General features: G+C 38.5%; 3 protein-coding genes across 20 annotated transcripts in view; 2 read left to right on the forward strand and 1 right to left on the reverse strand.

The window, feature by feature from the left end:
- The window catches only part of HAT1 (histone acetyltransferase 1), a 57762-nt gene extending 54943 nt beyond the window's left edge, over positions 1 to 2819 (forward strand). For all 4 annotated transcript variants that reach the window (XM_008523562.2, XM_008523565.2, XM_008523564.2 and 1 more), the window contains one exon: positions 2372 to 2819. In XM_008523562.2, the coding sequence (XP_008521784.1) occupies positions 2372 to 2539 (168 nt within the window). In that variant the 3' untranslated portion in view covers positions 2540 to 2819. The remainder of the gene's footprint in view (positions 1 to 2371) is intronic.
- SLC25A12 (solute carrier family 25 member 12) overlaps positions 1 to 16265 on the reverse strand; it is a 191082-nt gene extending 174817 nt beyond the window's left edge. For 3 of the 10 annotated variants that reach the window (XM_070580148.1, XM_070580135.1, XM_070580140.1), the window contains exon 1: positions 16035 to 16251. Coding sequence is in view for 2 of the 10 variants with exons in the window: in XM_070580135.1 (XP_070436236.1) it covers positions 16035 to 16052 (18 nt within the window). In the remaining 8 variants the exon portion in view is untranslated. Of the gene's footprint in view, positions 1 to 16034 lie in introns of all 10 variants that reach the window. The other 7 variants (XM_070580138.1, XM_070580144.1, XM_070580136.1 and 4 more) reach the window with 6 other exon arrangements.
- Positions 16242 to 21141, forward strand: part of METAP1D (methionyl aminopeptidase type 1D, mitochondrial) — a 71366-nt gene continuing 66466 nt past the window's right edge. For 5 of the 6 annotated variants that reach the window (XM_070580169.1, XM_070580170.1, XM_070580171.1 and 2 more), the window contains exon 1: positions 16268 to 16380. In XM_070580169.1, the coding sequence (XP_070436270.1) occupies positions 16341 to 16380 (40 nt within the window). In that variant the 5' untranslated portion in view covers positions 16268 to 16340. Of the gene's footprint in view, positions 16381 to 21141 lie in introns of all 6 variants that reach the window. The other variant, XM_070580168.1, reaches the window with a different exon arrangement.

The raw sequence follows: 21141 nt of genomic DNA on the forward strand, positions 1-21141 counted from the left end.
TTTCTTCCATAAAGCTATTACATATATTTTTTATTCTTATATACTTAGAGCTGTTAAATTTAATTCATAGGTTTACTGCCATGACAATAAAAATTACAATAGAGGTTAATTCTGACATCCGTCTGAAAAAAAATTGACAAGAAATTGAAGGTGGTAAGGATCGGGGAGATAAATTGGGGGAAGTAAGTTCTCTTAGAGAGAGAGTTTAAACAGCATAATCATTTAAAACAGTATGTTACTGGCACAGGATTCATTCTATAGGTTATTTGGAACAGAATTGATAGTCTAAGATATTTAAGAATTTAATATGATGGTTCTATAATATATAAGAATTTAATATGATTGGAAGCATCTTCCAGCAATGGGGTTAGATTATTTAATAAATGTTGTAACTGGTTAGCAATTTAGAAAAATAGCTTATATTCCTATTACATACCACAATAATTTTTTGATGCATTACCCTTTAGTTCCTGAACGATTTCCTTAAGTTAGATGCTCTTACATAGTGCAATTGTGCCTCTTGGCAGAAAAAATAACTTTTACAGGAAAAACAAAGCATTTATCATCCACATGATGGAAGAGTAAAGAATACACTGTCCTTCCAGGCTTTAGAAGCAATAAATCTGAATTTTCATTAGTTCTGTAGAATGTTCAAAATATGGTCAGTAGATCAGCAACATTAACATCACCTGGGAGATTGTTAGAACTGCATAATCTTGCCCCATCCTAGACCTGCTAAATCAGAATCTGCATTTTAACCAGGTCACCAGATAATCTGTGTGCACATTCAAGTTTGAGAAGCACTGCTTTAAAGGGGCAGCTTATATTAATGAAGTTAATTTTATTTCTTTCTGATTATAGTAGGAGCAACCTCATTTACTTCGCTCCACCAATTTAAACCCAGGATCAACCTAATTTTTTTGTAGTGTCAGATAGCTTATTTCAGTAAAGGCTTATCTCCAAACTTTATTATTATTACCATGTCTTAAAAATGTTAGACTGATTATAAATTTAGCTTAATTTTGAGCTTTTAAGTAGTAATCATGATATATTTGCCTAGTATTCCAAAATTATTAGGGTTTCCTTTAAGGGACAATTTATTAGATTTTAGGATGGATTTAAGATACTATTTTTAGGGTGGTTTTTTTTTTCAAATTGTCTTTTGAAAGGCAGTTAGATGAAGGGACTAAATACAGACTTCCGACCAAATAGGTTTTAATCCTGGCTTCCTCAGCTACCTTTATGACAAGTTATTTAACTCTTGTATCTCTTTTTTCTTCATCTATCAACTGAAGAAAACTAAAATACTATGATATTGAGTTGTTAAGGTTACATGAGTTAATATATGTGATATCTGATCTCAATGTAAAGTTAGCTCTTTGTTATATGCTCTAATAAAAGAGGATCGATATGATAATCTAGAACACTTTATCCAAAAGTATGAAAGTTTCATATATGGCAGTGTTTCACATAGTGCAGGGTTGCCACCCATCCAGGAATCTTGGGGTCATTCTTCCTTCTTCCTTCTTCACATCACCCAATGTTTTCTTCCCAAAAACTACCTGTCCCCTCCATCTCTGCTGCTACTGACTTGGTCTGGGCTTTCATCAGGTCTTACTGGAATTCCTCAGTAGCTGCTGATTGGGTCCTCCAGGCCAGTCCTCAGCATTACTAACACAGTATTGTTCTGACAGTGTCCTGCTTAAAAGTTGTTACTAGCTCCCTACTGCAAACTCCTCAGCATGGTGGTTTCCTTCTCAGTAAAATGGCCAGGGTTTAATAAGATACTGTATGTCTGGATAGTAGAGACTCAATAAATGCTAGTTAATGTTTTTTAAAATGTGACAGTTTCTGGTTTATCTTTCTGAAACTCTTCCAACAGTTTATGTTAAAATTAATATGTGGTTCATAAATACATTGCCGGGTAAGGGAATTTAGAAAAGAGCATAATGGCAGGAAGAAGCCAGCTTGGAATTAAAATTAATGTAATTAATGATTGAATAGTGAAATGAAGAATAAAGCACTTAATCTCAGTTGTCTTTCTTCAGTTAGTGTATTTTATTTATCAAAGAATGATTTGAGTGTCTGCACTAGCCAGTTCTTTATTATGTTTGGAGAGGGGGCTCTTAGTCATACATATGTATTTACCATCAATTCACACAAATTCCAGGTCCCTTCTGGTTAACTCTTTTTAGAGGGCTGTAATTCATGGTTAACATTATGTTTATGCTTCCTTAAGAAAAAAGCTGTATGGGACAAATTTGGGCATATTTCTATTACTCTTATTTTTAACACTGGAGACTTAAAATTCTGAGTTTAAAGAAATATATCAGCTTTCTTAGGCTAACCAATAATTGTGTTTGTTGCTTAGAAAAAGCAGAGAGATCTTGCTAAAATGAGAAAATGTCTCAGACCAGAAGAACTGACAAACCAGATGAACCAAATAGAAATAAGCATGCAACATGAACAGCTGGAAGAAAGCTTTCAGGAACTTGTGGAAGATTACCGACGCGTTATTGAACGCCTGGCTCAAGAGTAAAGATTAGATTGCTCTGTACAGGAATGTTGCAAATTTCTGTACACTGTGTTGTGAAAAATCTGATGATGACTTTAATTTTAAAATCTTGTAACATTTTACTTACATTAAAAGTTATCTATCTTTAGTTGAATATTTTCTTTTGGAGAGATTGTATATTTTAAAATACTGTTTAGAGTCTATGAGCATATATTACATTAAAAAAAGATATGGCTTCTGAAATACCACTGCAATTGCTTCCCTTCTTAAACAGTATAATAAATGCTTAGTTGTGATATGTTAATGTGTGATGATATGATTCTTAAATACTTTTGATAAACTTTTTCAGTCTTGTTAAAAAATTTTAGATCTTAAACTTTTATCATCATTCCTCCCACACTTCTAAGATTTTACATCTGGCACCTTTTAAAACACCTTTCTCTAAGGTCTTCCTAGTAATCTTGTTTTTCCTATGTGATTTTTTCTAAATAGGAAATGTTCATAGTTTAGATTTATTTTATTTTAAATAAACTTCTATTAACTGCTTGTTGGGGGTAGGGTGGGTAGGAGAGAGAATATAAACTAGATACAGTCTAAAACCTAAATGTTTGGCATCAAATATTAATTGAAGATAATCTAGAAGTTAGTATTAACATTTTATAAATAATGATGTAAGATAAGATAGAAATCAGTTTATAAAAATTCACCTTACAAACCATTATTGAAATGTATCTTGTGTAAAATGAGTTGTATATCTCTTGTGATTTGCTATATTGTTACCAAGATGTTGAAGTCCAACAAGAAAAAAACCAAAGTAATGATAAATTGCTTAATAGTCTTCCTTTATTTTTTATTGAAGTAGAGTATAAATGAATTGCTTGATACAGAATCATTAAAAGTAAAAGCTTGACGTTTATGTGTGCCAGTGAGTGAGGTATTTAGTGTCAAAAATGGGATTAAGTTGAACTTTACTTTTAAAATCTGATTTGTTCAGTGCTTAAGGCAAACTCTCAACTTGGACAAGCACTATCTTGTCCATGGATGAGCTTTCTATTAGTAAAACCTGTCAAACGTAAAGAAAGCAAAGTAACTGGTACCCTCTGGACACAAAATCGCTGTGGCTGGCAGCATAGCGATGGCACTCAGCCATCCCCGTAGAAAGAGGATGTTGCAAAAGTTCAAACAGTCTCCTCTCAGAAGCTTATATATAAACTTGTTGATTTCTGAGAGAGTGTATATATGTACATAATTTGTTACAGATAGACTGAATAAGTTCAGTTGAAATTCTTTCTGAAACCAATATGAAAGCAATTTGTTTTCCATCTAAATTAAGTAATTTTTAAATTTTTTATTGAAAATGCACAATTGATACTAAAGATGAGCTCTGGGAAAAAACAGTACAATCTAAACATTATCTTTCAATATTGTTTTTATGTAGACACCAGAAGAAGCCAATATGATACCAATTAATGTACTTTTTTTTAAAGCAATGTTTTTTGTTCAGTTCATGCATAAAGACCTGGTTTAGCATTAATCTTTGTGACTCAAAAGCCTGTACCTTCATTTGGAGTTAGAAGGGTAAAAGTCTGATAGTAAGATCTGCACCTCGTGTGAGGTAATTAAATGCCAGGATAGATGTATAGGACTGTGTCTGAAACCAACACAGACACCCTCTAGGTCTGGTGGTCACTTTCCACCCTCCAGTTGTAGACTTCAGCCCTTTTATCATCCACACACACAGCAACATTATTTACTGTCACCTTTGCCTTTTTCACTGCCCTTCCCCCTCCATCACTCTTAATTAATTTTTTCCTGTCCCCTCCCAATTGTACTTTGTAATACCATGTTTCCTTTCTGAGCATCAGTTTTTTCATCTGTAAAATGAGGTTGTACTAGAATGATCTCTAGGCTCCCTTCCTGTTCTAAGAACTGTGCTTATCCTTTTCACATCTTTTCTCTCCACTCTTTAGCTTTTATAGTCAGATGTGATATATGTATAAAGTAAAGCATTTTTATAAATCACACAAAATTCATAGTTTATACATGAATTAGTTTATGTGTGAGAGGAAAGAAAAAGTGCCTTATGTTGCTGACGGTCTCCAAATTGCAGGGGCCCCAGCTTGCTGTTCCAGAGCCTTATCTATTCTGACGATGTATCTCATTCACCGTCATCCTGCCCGCTAGAGGAAAGCTGACAGCAAAGCCCCCAACACTATATCAGAGGATGATTAGAATCATAGACCTTAGAGGTCAATGACTTGATTCCTTAAATTCATTCTTAAGTTCTTTTTATTAGAATTTTAAAGCCAGTTTAACAGTATTAAATACTGATTCAATAATAAGGTACCCATAATTCTTCTAAATGAAATTATTTTACATTTATATATTATCTATATATATACATTGGATATAGTATTTTTAACATCTCTAGGGTTCAAAATGGTTCTTATAGATGTACAATATTTCATGTTGATTTGCTCATATTAACCATTTACCTATGTTTTTTATTATAGACAACATTCAAATGAATTAATGTCTTTGTGTATATATATTTTTGTGTCTGTTAAATCATTTTCCTAAGTTAAATTTCTGGGAAATGCAGCTACTGAGTCAAAGGATAGGACTATCTCTATGGCTCAGTTACATAAACATGTGGTATTTCCCAGAATGGTTTGTAAATTACTAACAGATAAGAATATGTATACTGGTTTTAACAGAATTTCAGTGGCATGGGATGTTGATTTTGTTGTTTCAATAAGTATAAAATCTCAAATTTATATTCCTTTTGCTTAGTGGGAAGGCTGAATATTTTTCCATATTTTTGTGAAATTTTTTACTGGGTATGAATTATCCATTTGATTTTTTAAAAATTTACCTTTTGGGATCTACACTCTCATTTTATAGATGGACAATAGATCCAAAAGTTCACTTGCTTAATGTCACACTGTGAATTAGTGACAAAGCCAGGACTATACCCAAGGCTCCTGACTTCCACTCCTCCAACTCATCTTCCATCAAGTAGGCCAACCAAGTCTTAAGCATGCCAGCCCATTAGGCTCTTCATAAGAGGGGATTTTTTTTCATTACCATCTGTAAAATACCTCACTAGCATGACATTTGCCCTAGTCACCAGAAAATACTCCAATTGCCCTCTTGTTTTCATACCCTTAGAGGAGCAAGTATTAGGAAAAGGATGTTTGATTGTGATGACTGAAATTATTGGCACCTCATTTGAAGTATGGCTTGAAGTTCCTCATTTCCTCTCAACATTTTCCATTTTTCCACATCTACAACTTTTCTGTGTTTCCATATTCCTTACATCTTTATTGTAATACATATTTCATTCTCCTTGTATTGTTGCAGTGGAACTATAGAGTGCATTTAATTTACTCACTGACTTGGACAGAGCTGTCTTTATGCACATAATAAGTAGTATGCACATAGTACAAAAATGCAAAAGGGCACACACTGAGAAGTTCCTCGTCCCAATCCTCCAGAAACACCCATTGTTTCTGCTATCTTGTATATTTTCAGAGATACATGCATAAATGAGCATATATGTATATATCTTTTATATGCCACATATACATATGGCAACCTCCCATATAGATTATTCCTAACTTGCTTTTTATACTTCCTAATATCTTGGAGATCATTAGAGCTGTCTTGTTTAATGGCTGCATGGTATCCCATTGTATGGAGATACCATAAACTACTCCGCCAGTCCCCTATTATTTAGATTGTTTCCAATATTTTCCATTACAAACAATGCTGCAATGCATATTCTTGTACATGTGCTGTACACACATGTGCAAGTCTACTTACAGATTAAAGCCCTAGAAATCACAGACTTTAGTCTCACTCCATTCTTCTACTGACTATACTACGTTTACAATAGTTAAAATTACTAACATGAACTAAGGTTACAGAAGCTTGATACTGTACCAATCTGGAGAAAACTAGGCAAACAGGAGTATTTTGGACTTCAACCATCCTCCTTCACAGCTAGAAATATGAATTATCTTAAAGGCACAATGATTTGAATGCTTAGGCATATGCACATGACTTTCTTTGTGTTTATTCCTTTAGTTTTCTTGGCTTTTCTAAGCCTTAGGATCCAGAAGAGTTGCTCTGCCACAGGGTTTCTCAACACTATTGACATTTTGGGCCAGAGCATCTTTTTTGTGCGGGACTGACCCGTGTATTGTGGGATGGTTGACAGCATCCCTGGCTTCTACCCACACGATGCCACTAGCACTACCCCTACCTCCAGCTGTAACAGCCAAACACGTCTCCAGAGATTGTCGCATGTTCTCTGGGAAGCAAAAGCACCGTTGGTTGAGAACCACTGCTATGTGGGATTGAATATTCATCCACTTTAAGCACTGACTCATTTTTATTATGTAACATGGACATAGTACAGAATTCAAAATGAGTAAAAGTATTTGAAGTAAGCTGCCCTCCTTTCCACCCAGTCCCCCAAATCACTTTTACCAGTTTCTCTTTTGTCCCTCAGAGTTAATTATGTTTGCAAACATCCATAATTTTTTAACACAAATGGTGATAATGCTATATGCAATACTCAGAATCTTTTCCAGTTAAAGTTAACTCATCTTTATTAATACATATTAGAATACTTCAATTCTGAATACCTTGATTCTAAACAGCTGTTTGATAATCCATAATTTGATTTCAATGTGTTTAAACCCAACACTGTATTAATGGACATTTAGGTTGTTTCCTATCTTCTGCTCTTACAAGCAGTGCTGCAGTGACTACTCTTGTGTATACTCCATTTTGTACATTTGGGAGTATGTATGCAAGATAGTGACGGAATCTCTGAGTGAAAGGGCATGGACATCTTACATTTTGATAGGTTTTGTACACATTTGAGACAATAGAGAAATCTGAATATGGACTCTATCTTAGATGATATGGAATTTTGTTAATTTTCATAGTTGTAATAACAGTATTGTGATTGTGTAGGAGAATGTCTTTATTCCTAGGAGTCACATGCTGAAGTATTTAGGAGCAGGGTCATGATGTATGCAACTTACATTCAAGTGGTCCACAAAAAAAGTATGTAAGTGGGGTATATATACATACATACATACATGGATGCATACATAGACATATATATGTATGTAAACAGAAATAAAGCAAATGTGACAAAAATTTCTAAATTATTGAATCTAGGTGGAAGGTATATACAGGTGTTCACTGTATGGTTCTTTCAGCCTTCCTGTATGTTTTTAAGTTTTCAAGATAAAAATTGGGAAAGAAAAGATATTTCATATATGAAATCAAAACAATATTGTGAAAAAGGAACAATCAGTGAATAAGAAAGAGCTCATAGAAATTAAAATGATCATTCTAATTCAAGCAGCAGAAACTTGGGGTATAAAGTTGAAGAGATTTCCCCTGACATCAAAAAGAGAAAAGATATGGGGCTGGCCCAGTGGCACAGCGGTTAAGTTTGCATGTTCCACTTTGGTGGCCCGGGGTTCACCGGTTCGGATCCCGGGTGCAGACATGGCACCGCTTGGCAAGTCGTGCTGTGGTAGGCGTCCCACATATAAAGTGGAGGAAGATGGACATGGATGTTAGCTCAGGGCCAGTCTTCCTCGGCAAAAAGAGGAGGATTGGCAGCAGATGTTAGCTCAGGGCTAATCTTCCTCCAAAAAAAAAAAGATAAAAGATAAATTATTGTGGGAAATCTGATAGCCAGCTTATTTTCATTTCAGAGAGGATAAGCAAACAGAAGGACATTATCAAAGAAAGGGAGAAAAATTCCTTAGAGGTGAAGAAATGAATCTTCAAATTAGAAGAGCTCCCTGAAGTGTGAGCAAGATCAAGTCAACATCACTAACATTTATTGAGCACTTACTATCTGCTAAGCACTTGCATTAGTCATTTCAGTTTTTAAAACCCTTTGAGGCATAGGGTATTATCCTCCAGTCAGGCCTGGAGTCTGAGGTCACACAGCTAGTAAGTGGCAGAGCTAGGATGTTGGCCCAAGTAGTAGAATTCACCTGAGTTCTTAACCACTATACTACTTACTAAAAAGATCCACATGTTGGTTAAATTATTAAATTTCAAAACACTGAGCATAAAAATAAAGACCCTAAATGCTGGCAGAGGGGAAAACACAAGTAACCTGGGAGAGGAAGGGGAATTTAAATAGCATACGACTTCTTATCAGCCATTCTTCATGCTAAAAGACAATGGAACAATGTCTTCAAAGTTCTGGTGGAAAATTATTTTGAATCTAGAATCCTATATCCAAACTATCAATCAAGTGTGAGAGCAAAATAAAGGTGGTTTTGGAAAGCTAAGAAACCAGAAAACTAACTTCACACATTTTCTGATGAAGTTACTTTTGATCTATTTTAGCAGCATAAAGGTGAAATCAAAGAGCATGTAAGATGTGGAGTACAAAAAATCATAAAACTAATCTGATTCCAATAAAAAGAAATCTGAAGATGGCAATGGAGTCACAGGTCTAAGAAAGTAATTGGTCCAAATTATAATTGGAAATTATGAACTCCAGAAAAGAAAGTGTACAAGAAAATCAGAGTCCAAATATAGTAAACTATAGTTGGCATGACTTAGAGCACTAAGCAGAAACAAAAACAGTTCAAATTGGTTGGGTTGGGTCAGATTGGGAAAGGGTAGGATGGAGACCTGCTTTTCATCGTAAACCTTGTTATAATTGCATGTTTTTAAAAACTATATATGTGTTTCTTTGATACAAAATTTTGTCAAATAATATTACTATACTGGGGGGCTGGTCCCGTGGCTGAGTGGTTAAGTTCGTGCGCTCTGCTTAAATGGCCCAGGGTTTTGCTGGTTCGGATCCTGGGCACCGAGATGGCACCGCTCCTCAGGCCACACTGAGGTGGCGTCCCACATGCCACAACCAGAAGGACCCACAACTAAAAATACACAACTATGTACCAGGGAGGTTTTGGGGAGAAAAAGGAAAAACAAAATCTTAAAAAAAAAATTACTATATTGTTCAGCAACTGAAGCACCATATAAATGTCAAATAAAATACAACTGTAAACTAAGGAAATTTAAAAATAAGTTTATTTGAAGCAGACAAGTGGCAACTTTAAACAGTAAGATTGTGTTCAGCCAACTTCCACAAAGGAGAATTCACCAAAAGAAAAGATAGTGAAGAGTTTTCTTTAAAAAAAAAAAAAAGAGCAATACTCAATCCTTTTGTTTGGAAACTGATTCTCAAAGGAATCATAGTTCACCATGCACTTTATTTGGCTACCAAAGGCAAACTCCCCATTTTGACATCCTGGTTCTATGAATCAAGAGTCACTAAACGTAAAACCAAAGCTTTGAAATTTTTCATGTCATAATTTTGGGGGCTTTCCATTAACCCTGCAGAGAAATATAATGCAATAAAAGTGTAATGCCATCTATTATGAATGTCTGAAGAGCTACTGCATGTAATATGCTGCAAGAACTGCCTTATAAATGTCTTGGAAAAAAAGTATTTTTTAAGACCTCCAGTGTTATAACGTACACAGGCTGGAAAAAGGTTGAATCTTCTCTCCTATGACCTTTGTGGGCCTCGCTATCTTTATCTTAAAATTGGACGGGGTAGAGTGAGAGTTGGATTAGATGATCTCTGAAGCCCTTTCTGGTTCTTCAACTGTGTTCTCTCTCTTCCAACTTAATAAAAGACCAGTCGGAAAATGTGCTTTGCTCAGACTCTCAGTTCACCTGGAGAGTCCTTTAGATTTTTAATTAATAATTTTGGCAGGTGAATCTGTGTGGAAGTCTTGGGCTGTACAGTCTGTTTGCCTAGCTCTCTGAATCCCCGCTTTGTGAAGGCTGGGGGGGCCACCACAGTGAGGCTTGTTTGCTGTCTGCTCCTGGAGCAGCTGCCGCTTTTCTTCCTTTATCCTTTATCAAGCAAAGGAAAATGCAGCGATGCTTGTGTGTGCTTCAGATGAGGAGAATGCTCTCCAGACAGGTTATTCTCCGGGTTAGAGTGGATGGGCTGAGCACAGAGGAGCTCGGCTCAATGGGAAGAGAGGTCGAGGCAGCATCTGCCCTCTTGTTTGTTTCAACAGTTTCAGTCTTGAATATAGAATTCATTGAGTGAGAGGCGAGCAGAAGTTAAGAAATGCACTACTGCTTAGGGTGTCAGCCAGTTTGTGGAGTGGAGGCGGAGAGTGGGAGGGGAGAAAGGGACATGCAGCTAGTTTTCTTTTTCTATTATTAAATCCCTTGTTATTTCATAATCTCCACTTTGGAGAGTCTTACTGCAGTGTATTTTGCATAACTGTTAACAGACCAAGGAGCATTGTTTCATGCTGATAGGCAGGAAATACCAAAATCACAAATATTTTCAAACTCTGATATTAATGGTCAAACTGCTCTCTATATGAACTGATCTCATACAATCCTATAGGACCATGTATTTTTACTCAAACACACTAGGAACTAAACAGCAAACAACCATAAATCCAGCAAAAGAACAAACAAAGATGGAAAATATGAGAAGGTAACCATAACCAGGAATGTATCATCACACCAGGAGAGAAAGAAAAAAAAGCAGTAAAATAAGGAATCTTATAGAAGGGTAGAAACAATGAAAGAAGAGAAACAAGTGCAGAGTGAAGGCAAAAGGAAGAAAGAATGCACAGTGGATTGCGATAAAGTCATAGGTAATGTGCATTCCTGTCCTTTCGCATGTCGTTTGCCTAGTCTGCTTCATTTTATTCTATATAGATGTGTGACTGGTCATGGTAAAAGTAGGTACCTGCCCTTAGAAAGTCCAACAAATGATATATGTGTAGAAAAAAAATCTAGATGAATATACATTAACTTATTAATAGCTATTACCTGGAGAGAGCTTTTCTGGGGGACTTCTACTTTCTATATTACACATTTCAGTATTTTTTAAACGTTTCCAAAGAGCACATATTACATACATGTGTAAACAGAAAAGAAAAACCAAAACAGACTTAAAAAAAAAAACTCCAACAAGGATACAGAGAGCATTTTCCTTTCTCTTCTTTTACAAGTGTGGGTTAGAGATGCTAAAGGAAGCATTATTTCCCTTACTCTCTCCTTCATCTTTGCAAGAAATGAAGATAAAACAGGTGCAATTTCCTGGGAACTTACATAATTAGACTTCAGCATTTCTCTCAGTTCTTGGCAGCCAGGGATAGCCAGAATGTGTGACCCCTCACACCCGGCGTTGCTCCTATGGGGCTTGTAGTCTCAAGGGTATTTGGTCTTTAGGAACAATCCTGTGAGCATGTTAGTCTCAGTTTCCCAATTAGTTTCTTAAGAACAAAAATAATAAATTTCCTTGGAGCCTAGAGTTGGCACTTAAGTATTTCCTGATGGGCTGACTGATCACTAAATTCTCTTGGAAACTTTTGCCTTTCTTCCTTACTCTGAATGGAATTCTTCATTCTCCAGAAGTGTATAAGGAGTTGCCACTTTTCCAGGGATTAGTAATTGAGAGTAGATGGCAGTCGTTAATGGCACACATTTTTATTTAGATTTCATGGGGGGACTGCACACTTCTGCTTTAACCCAACTTCCTTCAGAGACAGTTTCAAGACATGCGGTCAGGGAAGCCTTGTGCCTCAAGCCTGCACAGTTCCAAAGCCAACTCTGATCGAAGCAAGCACATTATCAGAAAACTTGGACACATTAGTGAGTGAGGTCTGGGACCACCCTCATCCTCTTCCCTATACCCTTCCCATGCCATCCCTCCCTTGGCTCTTGCCACTATTCCAGGTGGGCTACTGCTCCCACAATGGATAGGCTGGTATGCTGAAGCATCATTTCTGTTTACATCTCCCATAATATCTTTCAGGCCAAAGGGTTGAACCAGCTTGAAATGAATGCAAGCCAGATTGGACCTGAGAGCAACAGCTCCCTTGGGCCAATGTTTTGGTCTTACCCTACAGCTCAGTTAGCCCTGTCTGGTCCCATTCTTCTCTGCTTACCCTGACGGAACTGCTCAGAAGGGTGCAGCATGCTATTTGAAGAGCCCATTTGGGTTAGGTCTATAAATGGCTGTAGATCCCCGAAATCTTCAGAATTTCAATGCAGGAGGGGCTCAGCTGGGGGAATCACATCTGAAAGGGGTGGGACTTGAAGTTTCATTTGCATAGGAATTATATGACTGAGAAAAGGTCACTAGACAAATCAAAAAGTGGGAGGGGCAGGAGGGCCACGTACACCTAAAGCTCCCCTCCCCTGCCCCCGGCTCCCTCCTGGCACTGCTATAGATCAAGGAAACAGGGCACAAGCAGTGAAGGGAAATTCACTTGATTTCTCACAATTGCCCTGCATATGGCATTACTTTTCCTCAAAAAACATGGAGCACTTACACATTTTCTCCAAGCATACACCTAGATTATCTAGTAACATAACTATTATTCTCTCAAATGATTGATATAGGAAGCAACAACCACCAGCAAGTTGGCTAAGAGAGTGCCCTGGAAACTATCGGCCTGGACATATAACCATTAGAAGGTGGACCCCAACTTTAGAGGGGTCCACTCAGCTACGAGACAGGTCCCTGTTGTATGTGCAGATTACATTTACGCAGGACTCCTAGTTCATTTGACTTAAAAATGTAAATAAATAAGAGTTTCCTCATACTAAAACTGGACAAATTAGAGGGCAAGACTGTAAATATTCCTCTCAAGCCACAGAGTAAAATGCTAAGAAACAAACCTGAAATCAAATCAAAAGCCTGATTTTTCTGATTCAGATGGCAAAACTGAGAAACAAGGTCAGAAGGGAGAATGAAGGCACCTCAGGCTACGTGACAGTCCCACGGAAGTTCTCCAGGTCCCAGGGCACCCATTTCCCTCAGCAGGCCATAGAACCTGCCTTGTGCCAAGTAGGAAATACCACATCATTTCAGTTAATTTTACAACGTGTTTATATATATATATAACAATTTTCTTCTATAGATATGTAAGCACCTTAGTCTTTATTTTATAGTCTATGTTCTTAAGTATCTTGCATTATAGGTAAACCTAATAAAAAATATTTAAAACTCTAAACTTGTGAAACAAGTTGCAGGTTCATGTATTACAAAGCAAAATTTATTTTTAAAGAGATTTTACTTCATGTTGTATAATCCCCTAAAGCATTGAAAAAAATGTGAATTTGAATTACCAAATTCAAGACACATTACAGAAACTGATATAATTTAAATTTTATCACAAACTATATACAACTTCTGAAAAAGTTATATGGTATAAGTCTATAATAAAATATCATTAAGTAGAAGAAAGAGGACGGAAAACTAACTTTTCAAAAATATGAACATCAGAATTTATAAAGAAGATAAAAAGATTTTAAAAGATACTAATAAGACATGATCTTTTAAAACCAAGGTAAAAAGACCTATAAAACAATAATCACAATTAATAAAAACATTTTAACATTAAAGAATGAATTTTTGGAGACAGAAACTGAAAGTATTAAGAAGTTATCCTTTATTTCTTGAACGCTGGTTTTGAAAAATTATTCAACTTTTTATTCAAGAATCCCAAGTACAAAATCTGAATAATGGTAGGAGTTCAAATCAGTGAAGTGCCACAATATACATAATTAACCTTTATTTCCCAGGTGGGAAGATGGGCAGAAATGGGGTAGAGATGTGAGTCAGTAGCGGTTACTCATCTAAATGAAAGCATTCTAATGCCCTCAGTGCCCAGGACCACAGAACGTTAGAACTGCAAGGGATCTTAGATGTCGGGAGTCTAGCCCTTTATCCTGTTGGTCAGCATGCATATATCTCATAAATTGATGACTTTGGAGGACACATGCTGACAGCTTTTATTCCTTCTAATGTCAGAAGGATGTGGTATGAAAGAAACCAAATCGAGGATCAGTGAATGAGCCATCGCCTGTGCAAGTCCACATGTGCTTCATTTCTAGCTCATCCTAAATATCCGCATTCTATGCTGAATTTATTGGGGATTTCCTCACTGGGTTCCACTATGGTGGTGCCACCTGAGTCCTCATAGTGTTTCCTTTTCCTTTTCCTTCCAGTTGCAGGGGAATAAATCGTGCGTTTCTTTTCCAAGGGTTGGCTGAGCTGAATCACATGAACACATGTTCTGTTTCAGATGTGTTTGAAATTGGGCTTAATGCCTCTGACACTTCGCTAGGGACTTCTAGGCTTCTTTTTTCTACACACTTCCTGAGACTCTGTGCCCTGCTACCTCTCAGGCTCCTTTGCTGCACTCAGATTGCTGGCTTCACTTACAGAGGACAGATTTACCGTGTTCCAAAACCCTCTCCCCAGAATGGATCTGAGTTTGAAAAAGGTGGGGCTTGAAGTAACCTGTAGGAGTACTTTTCATTGGCATCCTTGTATATCTTATTTACCTCAGTGGAAAACATTATTTCTCTTTATCTTTCAAGGTGACCCAAAAGCATCCAAAACTGGATCTCCAAGAAGTAGAGCATGTATCCTCTAATGAATGGTCAAAATTCATTATCTTTAAAACTATCAGGACTATGCAGCCATTAAAAAGAAGGAGCTCGAGCTAAGTGTTCTAAGATTTGATGTTTACAAGTGGAAAAAGCGAGTCGTAACAGTAAGTATGTGATTCTATTTAAAATATTTGCGCATATATGCCTGTAAGAGGAATGGAATGAAGCACACAGTGGGTGACTGGAGAGTGGGATTGTGGTGTGTAGAGAGGGTGAGGAATGAGACGCACTGTTTTTTTTACTCATTTCTGAATTGTCTGGATTTTTCACTGCGCGTAGTTAAATTCTTAAAAACTAATTAGGAGACATCAACGCATTTGCCAACAATCCTTATTAATCTTTACTGCATTTAAAGTCCGGGAAACTGTTACAGTCTTGGTTTGACTGGCTCCATGGAGAGTTCAATTCCTTCACCAGACATTCTTTGACTATCAGGTTCTTGGCTGAGCACCAGCTACCAAGATGAGTAACACCTGGTCCGTGACAGGATGGAAATCTGACTCCGAACGCAGATAAGAGGAACAGAGAATTTGGTAAAATGGGCACCATCATCACTAGGGATCCATCAGCTCCCTCGCTTGACTCACAACTGGCCTTCTGTGGGCTTCGTCTTTTGGCAGCGCAATTGGCAGACGTCATCCTCTCATTCTTAAAAGTCAAATTTAGGGATTAAGAGTCCAGTTAATACCGCTGAGCGGGAGGTGTCCTTGGGGAAAGAGAAGTCTCCTGAACATACCCACTGGGGTACCCAGAATAGATTTTGCAGGTGCACACAGATCTCCTCTTGTCTGGCGTCTCTGCTGAGTAATGTAGATTCTGGGACATCAAAGGGGCAGCTGGTGACTTTGAACCAAATTTTACCTTTCAATTGAATCCAGGGAAATAATTTGCAACAAGGTGTCGGACGATGCAAAGTGCTATGTTGAACGCTAGATTGTGCTTTATTTTTTCCTCCCAACTTCACGTTTCCATGCACCAAAATGTTGATGCTACAAATATCGGATGCCACGCTTACCTGACAGGCTTCTTCCATCCCACCTGGGCGCGGGGGCTCAGAGCAAGCGCGCAAACCGCGGCTGGAGCCCGCCTCTCGCGACGGGAGCGGGCTCGACCGGCCGCGGGTTCCCTTGCTGGCCCGGGCGTCAGAGCCGCTCCGCCGCCGGGGCTCCCGCAGTCAGGCCCCCGCGCGCACGCGCGCTCGCCTCGGGCGGGCTCGGCGCCCACGGTCTTCTGCTGGGCTGCGACTGGATGGCTCCGGAGGGCGGGGCGGGGCGGGACAGGGCGGTGAGCGAGGGCTCGCGGCCACGTGACCAGCGCCAACATGGCGGCGCCCAGCGGCGTCCACCGGCTCGTCCTCAGAGGTAAGCACCTGGAGGACAGCCCCGTGGGGGTCCGCGCCGTCGCTCGCTCGCTGCGCACCCGGGTTGAAAGGGGTACACATCCGTGCTCAGACGTCTCGGCGCACACGAGTGTACTTTCAGTTTTACGGACACGCGCACACTTTGACACATTGACACGCTGCAGGAACAGACACCTTGGTTCACTCGTCACTCGCTTGGACCACGTCACTGCGTGGCATCTGTTCACAGTCACTTAAGATTAATGGGACACTGTCTGAAGTTTTCTTCTCCACTTTTGTTGTTTGGTTAGCGTAGCAAACTTATTTACTCCGGCTGCGGAGAGCTGAAGCAACCATAACTCTGAAATGTACCTGGACACCCAGTTGACACAGAGAAGGCAACTTGTAGCTGTTGGCATGATACAACACAAAGCCAACAGGATATAATGTTGGCTTTGGGGAACTTGAAAAATGGGATTATTCTCTTCCAGTGACTTAAAGTTACGAAGAGGAGAAATTATGTCTGGGTAGCTCTCAGTAAGTGTTATCCTTGCGTGAGGGGTGAGATTTTAGTAAATGTACAAATAGTTTTTCAGCTGAATTAGGGAAACTTTTGTTGGATTGGAACTAGTTTCTGAGTCTTTATTGGAAAGAACTAGGAAGTTGTTTCAAGAATGAAGGGAGACGGGAACTAACGTATTTTGAGGGACTGCTTAGGTGTCAAGCCCGTAGGAACAAGAGTCTTGTGAGGTAAATATTATTTTCATAGTAAATAGCTGTCGTTTATTAAATGCCTTTTAAGTATATGATACTGTGTTAAACACTTTATATATAGTAGCTACCTTTTAAAACTCAGTGAGATAGGCATTATTCCCTTTTGCAGACAAGAAAAGTGAGGCAGAGAGGTTAAATAATATGACTAAGGTCACAGATGGTAAGAGTCAAAATGGGCATTTGGACATGACTGATTTTTTTTTTTTTTTTTGACGAAGATTAGCCCTGAGCTAACATCTGCTGCCAATCCCTGCCCCTTTTTTTTCCTGAGGAAGATTGGCCCTGAGCTAGCATTGGTGCCCATCTTCCTCTACTTTTTATGTATGGAACGCCTGCCACAGCATAGCCTGACAGATGGTGTGTAGGTCAGCACTCGGGATTGGGGCCGGCAAACCCCAGGCTGCTGAAGGGGAGTATGTGAATTTAACCACTATGTCACCAGGCTGACCCCTGATTTTTTTTTAATGGTTCATTCCTCACTGCATGGCATGGTCTGTCCATAGAAATCAATGTGCAGAGTTCAGGTGGGACAGGACAGCTCTGATGAGTGTGTGTGAAAAGCAGAGAGGAAGATGTTTTAGAAAGAAGGAGATTGATAGGCGGATAGACCTCAGTCTTTCGGAGTTAGTGGAGATGAGTAAGGAGCCACAGGAAGATTTGAGGTGAGAAACGTGTAAGGGGAAGGTGCTGTAGGCAGTATTTTGGACTGGTTGGATGGAAGAGTGGAGGTCAAATGAGAGTGCAGCCTTGTGAAAAGAGTGCAGTTTACATCTTTTAAGATCTGGGTTCCAGTCCAAACTCTGTTTACTAATCAAGTTACTTTCTGTTTCCTCTTTTAAAAAATAATGGCATTTAGACGTTTTGTGTGTGCGCTGCAGGTAATGGTGAAGAGGATCGAGTCAGGGTAAAGGAGGAGGCCAAACACGTACACATGTGTCCAACACGCGGGTCCGACATGGAAATGAATATGTTCCTCCACGTCTTCTGCTCTTCAACCTATATACTCTGTTTCCATTAATGGGATCACCATCTAGTCAGTATCTAAGTGAAAGCATTTGAGTTCTTTTGGTGTCCACCATTGCCCTCAATTTCTTTGTCCAGTGAGTCAGTAAATCCCATTTTTGGATCCCTGCAGTTTTCTGCATGGTGTGGGTGCAGTTCTTCCCCGTTCCTTGCCTAGACGAGGTCCTTGTAGCTGGTCTCCACCTCGTCCTTCTTCTTCCCCACAACCGGAATTTCTTTCTAAAATTCAGATCTGATTATGATGCCTCCCTACCGAAAAGCCCCTGGGAACTCCTCATTGCTGAGATTAAGTCTGAATCCCTTAGCATGGAAGAATAACTCCATCTCAGTGTGGCCTCAGTTTACCTTTTCAGCCTCATCCCCTGCCAGTTCCCTACCCTTCTATCTCTGCTAAGGTTCACCATTATGTATCTCTATAATTGCTCTGCCTACAATGTCCTTTTTGTGTGTGTGTGAGGAAGATTGTCCCTGAGCTAACATCTGTGCCAATCTTCCTCTATTTTGTATGTGGGATGTCGCCATAGCATGACTTCATGAGTGGTGTCTAGGTCCACGCCTGAGATCTGAACCAGCAAACCCCAGGGCACCAAAGTAGAGCCCTCGAACTTAACCTCTAGGCCACCGGGCCAGCCCCTGCAATATCCTTTTTCACCCAGAAAACCATTCATCCTTCAACGTCACACTTAAAGGCAATCTCTCCTTTAAAGCAGCATTGCGTCTGCCCAGTCAAACTGACCCAGTCTACTTACGTAGCAAGTAAGGTGTACCTTATGGTGTACCTTTATCACAACAGTTCTCACCAGGTATCAAAGTATGTACACTTATCTAAAAAGTATTTGTTTACACCTCTATCTCAGCTGCCAGAGTAGGAGCTTATTACAGGCAAGGATCTTACCTTTTTCATCTCTGTCTCCCCAAAGCCTGGAGAGCAATGTCTGTACATAGAAAGTACTCAGTTTCATAACTGAATGAAAGACCTTTCAGAATTCAACCTCCTTTGGAAATATTGTTCACAAAAGTTGTACAGTAGGCCTAAAGAATAATTTATCTCAAAATGTCAGTTTTCTTCACATGATAGGCCAAACTAGTGACTTTCTTCTTCCTTCTTCCCTCCCTCCTTCCCTCCTGTGCATGCTGTCTCTCTCTCTCTCTCTTTTTCTTTTTTATATTCCATCTCCTTCTGATAATAATTTAAGGCAATTTTTACATCTGCATAATTTTTTTTGTCAACTGTGAGAATTTCATTCCAGGTAATTTGAATTGTGAGTCAGGCTTACTAGAGATGATTGGAAAACAGAGATTGGAGTGGGGGAGGGAGAGAAATCTAGAAGTGCCTGAGGTTTAAGTGGTGTGGTCATGGGAGAGATGAAGGAAGCTGATGGAAGTAAACTCTTGGACCTAAGTACTGTCCTGCTGTCTTTCCACAATCCATGTGGAGGGAGCTGAAGCTGGTGAGAGGAGAGGGGGCAGACTGTTGACAAGTCCAGCAGAAAGTCTAAGAAAGGCACTGTTGGTGAGTGTGTGAAATAGTTTGACCTTTCCAGAGGTTTGTGTGGCAATGTGTATCAAGGTGTAAGGTGTACATTCTTTTTACCTAACAATTCTGCTTTTAAGAATTTATCCTGAGAGAACAATAGGATCAGTGTGGAAAGATATATGAGTAAGAATGTAGCTTTATGATAATAGTAATTGGGAAATATTGGACAGAATCTGAAATGTCTGTTGGTAAGAGAATGGCTAAATAAATTATAGTTCATCCATACAATGGAGTACTATGCAGCCATTAAAAAGATGATGTAGCTGCATGGGAGACTTGGTTGTTGACATATATTGAGAAAAAAAGGAAGGGTATAGAACAGTATTTCCCACTTATGTAAAATTATATATCTTTGTTTCCTTATGTGTTTATATGCACAAAGAGATATCTGGAATGAAGTTCACCCAATGTTCATAGCTATTATATCTAGATGGTGAGATTGGACTGATTTTTACTTTCTTTATACTTGATGTGCTTGAATTTTGTACATTGAGAAGATAACATTTTTATTATCCAAAGGAGTATATTTTTAATGTATTAAAAATAAAAAGAAATATAGGGTCTGGCCTGGTGGCATAGTGGTTAAGTTTGTGCACTCTGCTTTGGTGGCCCAGGTTTGTGGGTTTGCATCTGGGCGTGAACCTACACACTGCTCATCAAGCCATGCTGTGGCCACCTCCCATATACAAAATGGAGGAAGATTGACACAGATGTTAGGTCAGCGACAATCTTCCTCAAGCAATAAGAGGAAGATTGGCAATGGATGTTAGCTCAGAGCCAATCTTCCTCACACGCACACACAAAGAAATATAAAAGGCATTGAATGTTTGAATGGGACTAGACTCGAGGGAAAGATGTCTTTTTACTATGCATACCCTCTGCAACAAAGCAAAATGTCTATGTAATTTATAATATAGGAAAGCAACATCTTCAAGATTTCCATGATCACAGAATGGTAAATGGAAATTACTTACATATACTCATTATTATAATTTAAGATGTATATAATGCTCATGATATTTTATTATTCTTGATTTTTTTATTTTAACAAATGTAAAAAAATATATATATGCTTCTGTTCATTTGTGACTCTAAAGCCATAGATTCTTCCACTGAGAATTCTCTTACCATAGTGGTTTTTCAAAAATCTAGCCTCCAGGTAGGAGAGGGGCTATTGTATATCATGAATTAAGTACTTGAAACTTTTGTCAACTGACCTGAGATCCTTACTACCTTGTGTGGCATCTGTAGGAAAATGTATCCTCAGTTTCACCAAACCAACTTAGAATTAAACTTTTTGGATGCAGTCCATGGGTGATTTGGAAAATGCTAACATTAATAAGGAGCTTCCTGTGACTTAAACTCTATTCATGTTGATAACCAGAGGATGGAGATGGATTTTTGCTATATGATATTTTTTAACAAATACATTTCCACTCTATTATAATA

The sequence above is a fragment of the Equus przewalskii genome, chromosome 17, assembly GCF_037783145.1.
Source record: "Equus przewalskii isolate Varuska chromosome 17, EquPr2, whole genome shotgun sequence".
NCBI classification, from domain to species: Eukaryota; Metazoa; Chordata; class Mammalia; order Perissodactyla; family Equidae; genus Equus; species Equus przewalskii.